The 11835-nt window shown below is 34.8% G+C and overlaps 1 protein-coding gene across 1 annotated transcript; it reads right to left on the bottom strand.

Moving 5' to 3' along the window:
* Nucleotides 1-5786: 5786 nt before the first annotated feature.
* On the bottom strand, nucleotides 5787-11039 carry LOC123892199. Its single transcript, XM_045942015.1, has 4 exons — nucleotides 10242-11039; nucleotides 8984-9949; nucleotides 7018-7629; nucleotides 5787-6904 (listed from the first exon to the last, which is right to left on the bottom strand). Exons 1-4 carry the CDS (start codon nucleotides 10848-10850, stop codon nucleotides 6086-6088), a joined length of 3006 nt encoding a protein of 1001 aa, XP_045797971.1. The 5' UTR covers nucleotides 10851-11039; the 3' UTR covers nucleotides 5787-6085.
* Between the last annotated feature and the right edge of the window lie 796 nt (nucleotides 11040-11835).

Here is an 11835-nt window from a genome sequence, read left to right as displayed (position 1 = left end):
GTTGATGTGCATATGGAAGGCTATCCTATTACTTGGTTCAAAAGCCTTGGTACTAATAGAGCAGTTGAGGAGCGTCGGGCCTTAGCTAATGAAGCGTGGTCACAATTGTTTCCTAATGTCATTCTAGAAAATCTGGCAGCCCCCGCCTCAGATCATTACCCCATTTTATTGGTCCGACAACCTGAGTCTCGGGGTAGGGGATTTCAATCCAGATTTAAATTTGAAAATGCTTGGCTTGTAGATCCTGAGTTTCGTGACTATGTTCGTGACCGGTGGAGCTCTTATGGTGATCAAGCTATATCACAGAAATTGAATATGTGTGCATTGGACCTCACTTTTTGGAATAAAAATCATTTTCAACGCCTCCGACACGACATTGATAAATGCAGGAGAAAAATTGATCGATTCAGATGTCAGGTGAACTCTGAAAATGTGAATTAGTTTAATACTTTGAGGAAAGGAATGTCCCACTTATTAGTCCAAGAAAATGCTTTTTGGAGGCAAAGAGCTAAAACTCATTGGCTCCGGCACGGTGATTTAAATACCAGGTTTTTTTCACGCTGCTGCTACTTCTAGACGTAAAATTAATCGCATTCGTTCCTTGGTGGACTCTTCTGGTAACTTAGTTACTAACAAAGTCGAGTTGTGTAATGTTGCACGAGATTATTTCATTGAAATTTTCAGAAGCAAAATAGTGTTCTTGGTCCAGTCATTAGCACAATTGATCATTCTATCTCCTCAGATGACAATATCATGCTAACAGCCCAGTTTACTCTGGAGGAATTCAAAGAGGCAATGTTTTCTATGAACCCGGATAAATGTCCAGGTCCAGATGGATTTAATCCAATTTTTTTTCAACAATTTTCGCATCTCTGTTCTTTACTTGTCCGAGTAGTTTGAATATTTGGAGTATGAGTACAATTTTCCCTGCTGTTTCTGCTGCTATCAACAGTGCCTCAGATGCTACTGTCTTAATTTTCCAGTTGTTACATTGTCTCACAGCTGAGGAATCTTCCACATTTGCTTGCATACTTGGGAGTATATGGAAACAAAGGAATACTAAATTGTGGAATAATATAGTTGATGCTCAAAACTTTGTGTATATGAGAGCTTTATTGCAGGAGTATGAAGGTACAGGAGGTGTTCCTTCAGATCAGAATGCCTTGCAAGTTATAAAATGGACCAATCCTACCACCAGATGTTTTAAATGTAACATAGATGCTTCTTTCTCATCTCAATATAATAAAGTGGGAATTTACATATGCATTAGAGACGAGCTTGGAGCCTTTGTTTTGGCTAGGTATGACCAATTTACTCCTGTGCGTGCGGTTCATATTGGAGAAGCTCTTGGCTTACTCTCTGCTCTTACTTGGGTTCATGAGTTAAACTTGCGACCGGTTGATTTTGAGCTCGATTCATAGAAAGTAGTAGACAGGTTCCATGCACGTTCACATGATGCTACTGAATTCGGTGATATATTCACGCATTGTAAAAGTATTTTTTCCAAATTTTATAATAACTCCCGTGTTGAGTTTGTTAGGCGACAAGCAAATGAGGTTGCTCATAGTTTAGCTAAGACGGTCACATCTTTAGCTAGTCCCCAAATTTTGGTTGATATACCATATTGTATTGAACACATTCTGATTAATGACATTATCAGCAATAAATAATTAAGATAATCATTTACTTATATTTATGTTTAAATTTCAGCCAATCGGTAGAAGTAAGCAGTATTTCTATCCCAAAACAAAACCAATTAACTTTGGTTTTTGATATAGTCATTGCACAGTGATTAAAAGGCTAGCAAAGAGACTGGAAAGCCGGGAAAGGATGAACCCCGATGAGTAAGACTTGGTTCAGAAATTCCAAAAGTTTCCTCCCAAGAAAGGTCTTTTTGCAATTCAATATGAGCCAAATTTTCCTCGCTCACAGTATCCATAGAATAGCCATTAAGAGTGATTTGAAGATTCAAAACATCAATGCTACTATAGCTGTTAATAAATCTAGTATGAATATTGCCAAACACATTAATTCTCAAATGAGACTTGCGAAATTTAAGCTTATGAGAAAGAACTAGCAGAGAACATCCTACCACGAGAGTGTTACGTACCTCAGCTCCGCCACTACTCTTTTGCATTTTTCATGTTGAGTCCATATTTTGTGAAATTTGAAGGAGGAAGCATGTCTAATTGTACCATTAGTCAAACTAATAAATGATCATGGTCAGATCAAGCTCTAGTGAGAGTGCAGTCAGAAGAATTCCAACAAGAGGAATGTACCTATCCAATCTCATTTGGATAAGGAATCTACGAGGTTCTTTTTCTAGTTGTAGAGTGTCTGCTAAGGTAATTGGGTATATTGATGGTGTTGTGTACTTGTGTTGTCCTATTGCTTACTTTTACTTACTATTTTGTGTACTTTCTTTGTAGGCTTGTGTCTGTTTCTATATATTCTGGTGTTAAAATTGTTGGGGTGTATTTATTAGGCCATAAGGTGTTGCTAATTGTCTATGGGGCACTAGTCTCACGTAGAAGACTTTGTATGGTACAGTATTGTTAGTCCAACTTTCTCTGTAACTCAAAGAAAGTGGATAAAGTTTTGTAATTATGTGGAGAAACACATGATCTTGTGCAAAAGCTATATTTTCTACTCCGTAACTTCAAAGTGGCGGCGTATGCTAACTTGAGTTGATTTAATTTGGTTTTAAACTGTTATTTGGTTGGAGTAGAATACTAATTTTTTTGCCAGGTGTCCAATTCTTCGAGGTGATAGACCGCATCAAACAATTTTATGAAGTATTTTGTCTAATTTTAATTTAGAAAATGTTAAATATCATCATAGATAAAAATTTGAAATTCTTTTCTTACTCTTTCAATGTGAATATCATATTGTTCGTTATAATATTTTGCTGATTCAAAAAATAAATAAAATTGTTCGTTATAATTCTTTTGAATTTTACAAATTTTTCTTTACACAATTGGATTTTACAATTTAGTCTCTATGTTTTTCAAATTGAATCTTTTAATGTTCATAAAATAGAACATTGTTCAGCATAAAATTTCAAAAATTGTAACTTGATCGCTATTATTCATATTTTGAAATTGGTCTCTCAATTTTTTAAATTTTTTTAAAAAATAGCCCAAGAAACCATATATGTTTATTTTAGTATAATAATAAAATAATGAAAAATATTGGATAATTTCCAAGCACCGTCGTGTCACCGCGAACCACCACCAGAACTCTCTCCTCCTCGCCGGAACTTCTCTTCCGCCAGCAAATCTTCCCTCACTCTCACCAGTGATTGATTTGTAGGTGGCAGTGGAGGTTGTGGTGGATGTTATGGTGAAGGATGAGATGAGGAGGGCAGAGAGGAAGAGATTTGAAATGGTTGAGGGTAAAGAGAGATGAAAGTGTGAGGATGATGAGAAGAGAGAGAGTGCCTATGAGAGAGAAAAGAGAGAAGGGAGAGAAAAAACTTCACAAATGAAAAACATTGGGAAATCAATCATAAAACCAGTCAATTGTTTTGAAATGACTTAGGAGGAGTTCACATGAGACACTTGATAAAGAATTATTGAATGAATGTAAATTTCTAGTTGTTAACATGTGATTTGCTAACTTATAGATGTCAATTGACAATTGGATAGAAATTAGAGTTACCAAAGGCGAATAGAATTAGGGTTAGCAATTCCTTTATTATTTTAATATAGAAAGATAGAAAGATAATGGAAAATATTGGATAATTTACAAAATTAAAAATAAAATAAAATCAAGAAAAGAAACAACGAAACAAATGAATCCCAAACGAGATGACACGGATCGTGATTGTTATCCGTCGATTAAATTCTAATCAACGGTTACACTTACTCTTCCCACTCGCAAACTTCTTCAAATCCACCTATATAAACCCGACCCGGGAAACCCAATTATTCATTCGCAAATCAATCTTCTTCTCAAAATTTCATAATCACATTTCATAATTATAAGAAAAATCCATTTTCTTCACTGCAACGAAAATGTCTGGCCGCGGAAAAGGAGGAAAGGGATTGGGAAAGGGAGGTGCAAAGAGGCACAGGAAGGTTCTTCGTGACAACATCCAAGGCATAACTAAGCCTGCAATTCGTCGTTTGGCTAGGCGAGGTGGTGTCAAGAGAATCAGTGGTCTCATCTACGAAGAAACTCGTGGTGTTCTCAAGATCTTTCTCGAGAACGTGATTCGTGATGCTGTTACCTATACTGAGCACGCTAGGAGGAAAACTGTCACCGCCATGGATGTCGTTTATGCTTTGAAGAGGCAGGGAAGGACTCTTTACGGTTTTGGTGGTTGATTTTAGGGTTCCGATTTAGGGTTTTGTTTACCCTAGCTGTGTTTAGTTAGCTGTAAATGTTGTTTAATTCGGTGTATTTCTGCTTTGTTTTGTTCTTGATTCAGTTTCTTGATTAGGTTAATCTTAGATCTGTTTCAATTGAATTTGAACGGTTAGTTCTGTGTTTCTATCATGTAGACTTGAATCCTAATGATGAATGAATATTTTCGTTGCTGCAATTTCATTTGAATCTTGCATATTTGCTTTTAATATTAAATTCTGTGTTGTTATTAATTGCTTAAGATTTTTAAGCTAAACATAATCAGGAGGCAAGTCATACACTTGTTTTTCAATTTAAGCTAATAATATGAATGAATCTTTATAAGAAATCAACTCGTAAATCATGGTGTATGGTGTATTCTCTGTTATAATTATAACCCTAATTGGTTTCACGAAACGCTCAATTGAAGAAACAGGCTTCTCTGTTGTCCTTAAGAAAATTAATGCACTCATTATAGTTATGATATCTTGCATTATGAATATGAAAGGAACCACAAGGCTGCTTGGAAGTTGGTTACCGTGGAAGACTTTTCTGATGAAAGGTACCATTCCAATTTTTCTTTTTTTTTTAACTGTTCTTGTATTATAAACTCAATTAGTTATTAAAAGTTAGTTTAGTGATATCAAATATACTGCAAAGAAATTTGCATGTGCTAAGACTAGTTTTGCATTTGGAATCGGTCTATAGTGTTTAGTTTAGTCTAACCACTGTTGTAACAGTATGCATTCTTATTAGTTGTTACTATTTGGGAACATGTAGTTTCGGCTATGATGAATTAGTATCTTAACTAGTGCAGGACTCTTTGAGATTTTTTTTTGTCTGTTACATGCTTGAATAGAGAATTATTATCAATCTAGTCTATGGAAAGAGATAGAGAAAGAAAGTATACAGAAAATGGTAGTGTCAAAGTAGTTGAGTGTCCCATTCGAATTATGATAGTGTTAAACCATACTAATAATATTGAAGTTTGTCCTATTATTTAAGACTAAATTAAACATAGAAATTTATTTGGTTCACAACTAGTGTTATTTGGCAGGTTCCATCACTTATTTTGTTGGTCATGTACTTGATAAGAGTGCACCATCAAAGGAAAGTTTCATTGACAAAGTTTGTGAAGCATGCTGTAGAAGAGATACAAAAATTTGGAAAGAGTGGAGTACAAGGATGACATAGATGTTGCAAATGAGGTAATTCAGAGCTTCCCGACATTTGTTTCTCATTTGTTGATTTTGTTAAGAGAAGATTTCTTTGATAGGACATGCCTTACTGTTTTTAATTAATCTTCATGAATCTTGTCACAGTTCTTATCAAGCTTAGCCTTCATTAATCTTGTTATGTTAGGTGACTAGGTCAATGCTGTAATTATTTTCTTAACATAAGTCATTTTACTTTTATATAAGAAAAACTTTAGAACAAGAATGTGTATTGCTTTGTAGTTTCTATAGCATAAATAACAACACCAAATCGAAGAAAACTTCAACCTTTCTGTATTTTTAGAACATTAAGACAAGTACATTAGTAATAAAAAAAGAAATTTCTATTGTACACAACCATTAGCTATTCCACCAGGAGAATTCTGACTCGGTGAACAATCTTTTTTAGATGGTAAAACCGATCCTCTTAAAAACAACATCCAATTTAGAATTGTGATGCCATGTGAAAACCTCTAAAATCTTCGATAGTGGTCGCAATCGTAGTTGCAAAACACAATTTAAAACTATGGTCGTGTGTGCAGCTTCTTCCTCTTCTTCTTCCTCTCTTTAATCCAAAAGACAAACCTTACAATTTGAATCAAAGCAAGAACAAGAAGTATAACACCCCAAGCACCACCTAAAATAAACCCCAACCAATAAGCTTTATAATAAATATGATACGGTGCAACTAACCCAATCGCCCAAATATACGTAAGCAACATAAACGTTATTGCAATAGTCATTACAATATTTAGTATCCACATTATAACCATATTTTGAAGTGGAAATCCACAAGCAAGGATCAACACAACACAAAGTGAAGCAAAGAAAGAGATGGTGTTAAAAGACATGAATTTGATATAACCCTTTTCCCAATCATAACCAACAATTGCTGTTCCAGCTTGGCAAATACCATAAGTAGTGCAAGTGTGTACACCATTATGTGTATTCTCTTGCCAAACTCCACCTGGTGGGTTTAATGCTGATTGAAATGTCATTGTGGCAATTACGGTTGCTACAATCATTAATGTGCCACGTGACTCTTCTATCCAATTTCTTTGATGTTGTATGTACTTTGACCAAAAGTTCTCCCAATTTTTCAATGTATTGGGTTGTTGTGATTGGTCATTTGCTTCAGTACTAGAGCTAGAGTTGGTGGTAGACATGTTTGGATTTGTACAAGGTTTTTGAACTCCTGCTTCTTTTAAAATATATTGGATTGCAATGTCTGTGAAATCTGTTGGAGAGCGGTTGTTCAATATATCCAAAGGTGTTAGACCTGTGTTATTCAAAGTGTTTGCTGATGCTCTCATTTTGGGAAGTGAAAGCAAGAATTTTATGGTCTGCAGAATGCAGAGTAATCAATTTCAAAAGCACTAAAATTAATAAATTTAATTAAAATGTACAATATGCAAGGATTGAATAGTAACCAAAAGAAAACTGATAGGTTGGATACCTTAATTTGCTTGAGATTGACTGCCCAATGAAGAATGGTGTTACCTTCTTTGTCTTGGACATGCAATAACTCTTGTGCTCCACTCACGGATAGCACTATGTATTTCAAGGCTTCCAAATGATTGTACCTAACACACAAATGCAATATTGATCCATCATCACTAATATTTTGAATAGAACATGACATGCCATTTTTCAACTCCTCAATGACTTTCACATGTCCTCCAGACACAGCCAAGTGTATCGGAAGTTTGTCATCATTGTCGGGTATCAAACAAATATCTTGATTTTCCATCAACAATGTTTTTACGATGTCAATGTGTCCTTCAACTGAAGCCAAATGAAGAGGGTAACGTCCTTTCGAGTCTACTTGAGTTGCTAAACTTGGATTTACTTCAAGAATAACCACACACAAATCCAAATATCCAAACAAAGAGGCTATGTGTAATGCGTTTTCCCCGAAGGGAGAGAATGGAACTTTGCTTAAGGTAAGAGGATTTAGTGTTTCTAAGGCATTTATGCTGCCATTTACTGTTGCTTCGTAGAGTGCTCTTACCGTATCATCCTCAAAATTTGGTGTTATATTCTCCTCTTCCATCAATAAATTTGGGATTCAAGAGTTTAAGTATTTCTCCATACTTTGTTTATTTGATCTTTATATAAAAAGTCAATGCTCAGTCAACTTTGGAATTTAAGAGTTTATGGAGTAGCATTTGGGATTTGAACTTTCTTTGTTCCCTTGATTATGAAAAGCCAATGGTCGGTCAACTTTGGAATTTAAGAGTTTATGGAGTAACATTTGGGTTTTGTGCTTACACCCTCATCAATTATTCAATGAAGTTAAACAATTTGTTATTTATAATAATAGTGACAGTGACAGAGGGTGTGCCTTGTTCCTTTGATTTTTATATACAAAGTCAATGGTTGGAATTTCCTAGCATTGAGGTGTTTGATAAATCAGGCTATAGTGTTTAGTTTAGTCTAAGCATTGTTGTAACAGTATGCATTCTTATTAGTTGTTACTATATGGGAACATGTAGTTTCTGCTATGATGAATTAGTATCGTAACCAGTGCAGGACTGAGACTCTTTGAGATTTTTTTTGTCTGTTGCATGCTTGAATACAGAATTATTATCAATCTAGTCTATGGAAAGAAATAGAGAAAGAAAGTATACAGAAAATGATAGTGTCAAAATAGTAGAGTGTCACACTCGAATTATGATAGTGTTAAACCACACTTGTATTATAAATATATACTATAATATTATTGAGGGTTGCCCTATTATTGAAGACTAAATTAAGCATAGAAATATATTTGGTTCACTACTAGTGTTTTGGCAGGTTCCGTCACTTATTTTGTTGGTCATATACTTGACTAGGGTGCACCATCAAAGGGAAACAGTTTCATTGACACAGTTTATAAGCATGCTGTAGAAGAGATCTCATTACAATAAACACAAATTTGGAAAGAGTGGAGAACAAGGATGACATAGATGTTGCAAACGAGGTAATTTGAGCTTCTCGACATTTGATTCTCATGTGCTGATTTTGTTAAGAGATGATTTCTTTGATAGGATATGCCTTACTTATTTTCATTAATCTTCATGAACCTTGTCACAGTTCTTATCAAGCTTAACCTTCATTAATCTTGTTATATTAGGTCCATGCTCTAATTATTTTCTTAACACAAGTAATTTTACTTTTGTATAAAAAAACTCCATAACATGAACGAGTATTGCATTCTAGTTTCTATAGCATATATAACAACACCAAATCGAAGATGTAACACTTCATATGAAAAGGCTATTAATATTGTAGGCTCACAACCACTAGTAACTGGTGAAGTGCTAAATCAATGTTTTTCTTCCTTTTATAAATTCTAATCTTACACTGTTTGTTAACCTTTCTGTATTTTTAGAACATTAAGACAACTGCATTGGTACTAAAAAAAGAAATTCCTATTGTACACAACCATTAACTATTCGACAGGGAGAATTCTGACTCAGTGAAGCATTTGTTGAGAATCCACGCTTTGACCGAATCCAGAATACCACTCTTGTAATTTGAATCAAACCAACAACAAGAAGTAAGAAAGACCAAGTACCAACCAAAACATATCCCAATTTACGAATTCTATAATAAACATGATTAGGACTCACCAATCCAAGTGCCCACATGTAAGTGAGCAACATGAACGTGACAGCAATTGTCATTAAAACTGCCAAAATCCCCATTATGACTTTATTCCCAAGAGGAAACCCACTAATGAGAACCAACACCACACATAGAGAAGCAAAGAAAGAAGCAGAGTTGAAAAAAATAAATTTCATAAAGTCTGGTGACCAAACATAACCCACAACTGCAGTGCCTGCTTCACAGAAATCATAAGTAGTGCATGCATGGTTACCGTGTTTTGTATCTTCTTGCCAAACACCGCCTGGCGGACTTATTACCGACTGAAATGTCATTGTCGCAATCACAGTTGCTGCTACCATGAATTGTTCTTTAGTCTTTTTATCAATCCAATTACCTTGGTTTATTAGGTATGTTGTGCAGAAGTTCTCAAACATGTTCCATCTGTTGCGTCGTGTTTGTGAGGACTGTGAATTCCTTGGTGATGTTTGTGTTGGCAGCGGTTGTGATTGTGGAGGATTGTTGTGTGGTGACGGCACACGATCTTGTTGTGCAGAAGCTATATTTTGTGACATAGTCATTTGGTGTATATTAACTTGAGTTGACGAGGAAGCTGGTAGATGTGTTCTGACAATATTTGTAGACCATTGAGCTCCTTCTTTAGTTAAAATATGTTTGATTGTCAGACTAATAGAATCTCCTGAACCGTGATCCAACATGTCTAATGGTGTTAAACCCGCATTGTTCAAAGTATTTATTGTTGTGGTCATTTCAGATAGTGAAAGCAAGTATTTAACGATCTGCAATGTTGTAGAAATTAGTAGAGCCTTTGCTATTGTTTTATGTTGATGAACATGAAAGTTTCATATGGGGTAAATTAAAGAGAACCAAACTGTACATAAATTTTGAATACAACTTGAGGCCTCTGACGCACAACTTGAATACAAGCTCACCAGTGAGGCAATTGAAAGCAACTAAAAGGGAGAGTTACAATGGTATGTAAATTACAACTAAATGAGCAAGTTAATTGGAATTGAGCTGTAAAATCCAGCGCTCGAGTCCATTATGTTATTTTAGAAAAATGACCAGTACCTTTATTTGTGTGCGTCTGACAGCTAAATGCAGGATATTGTTACCCCCTTTGTCTTTGACAGATAAGAATTGCAATCTATTGTCTCCTCTCACTGACTGCACTAGGATTTTCAAAGCCTCTAGATGGTTATAGCGAACACACAAGTGTAGAATGGAACCTTGATCATCAGTCTCAGTCATCATCCATTTGGTTTCTGTTTCTGGCATTGCACTAATCAGCTCCTTAATGGCTTCCACACGTCCTCTCATTGCAGCAAAGTGGAGAGGATGCTTGTCATCTTTGTCTCTTATGAAGCAAGTTCTTGGATTTGTCAACAATATAGCTCTCACAATCTCAGTGTACCCTTTTGCAGAAGCCAAATGAAGAGGGCAATGTCCTTCTGAGTTCACTTCAGCTGCTAAATTAGGATCTGTATCAAGAAGAATCTGACAAAACTCTAAATTTCCAAGCAAAGAGGCTATGTGTAATGGTGTTTCAGAGAATGGATACAATGAAACTTTGCTCAAAATAAGAGGGTCTCGTTGGATCAATATTCTTAAGGAACTTACACATCCATTTAATGATGCATTGTAGAGCTCTCTCATTGTATCATCCTGTAAAATCTCCATTTAAGGAATATTGAACAACAAACCAAGAAATATTGATGCGCCTGTGTAAACGTTCTTTGAGCCTTAAGGCTTTCTCTGGTGAGCTATCAGAATCTAACTTATCTAAATTTTTTTGTAGAGTCTGTCTTGTGCTTAATGAGTAAGAATATGATCAAAACAAAAGAAATTGCTAATAAGAAGGGATCTATGATAATTGGAGTTTCAATTGGCAAGTTTTAATTGTCCTTTGAAGCTTATATAAAATGATTGAACAATTGAGCAAATTATCTATGGATGTCTTTTGATTTTAATATTCTACCTTCTCGTGCGACATGCTTGAGCACAAAGTGCTTGCTTGATTTGTTAATTTATTGTTTGCCTTAATTTTCTTAGCGTTCAAACCTTAATATATTAGGCTTGGTTGGGTCAATCAAGCCACATTAGAGGCTCCGATCATGACTGTCAAACAACCTCAAGCCACTTATCAACCATGACATATATAATATAAATATTAACTATCAACTAATACTATTTAAACTATTAAAGACCATTTTAGATAAAATAGTTTATCTGATATTTGTAAGCTTTTTTTGAATCGATGTTGATTGATTATATCAAGCAAAACATATTATATCTACTTTACTATTATTTTACTTAAATAGTTCTTTCTATAGTCTACATGAAAGATACTGGCATATGTTATCTAACTGATATGTAGCTGTCATGACAATTTCTTCTTCCCTCCACATTGTTGTAGTCTTTTATAGAATTTGTTTATTCTATTAGAGATTTGAATTTTGATTCATCACAACTCCCATAATAGCTACACAACTATTTTTTTTTTTTGTTGATAAGTGGTCCAACATATCTTGAATAGGCTCTTGATATTATCTTAGAATTTTGGTCGAGCTTAACTCAATCCTTTCAAGTCATATCTCATTGAATGTGATACTCTTACCATATGGAGAATGTTGGAAAATATTTAGTTTCCTAGTTTGTTATTTCT

Source organism: Trifolium pratense, linkage group LG6 (assembly GCF_020283565.1).
Source record: "Trifolium pratense cultivar HEN17-A07 linkage group LG6, ARS_RC_1.1, whole genome shotgun sequence".
Lineage (NCBI taxonomy): Eukaryota > Viridiplantae > Streptophyta > Magnoliopsida > Fabales > Fabaceae > Trifolium > Trifolium pratense.
Note: the sequence above shows the minus strand (reverse complement) of the source record. Positions and strands in the feature narration are given on the sequence as shown.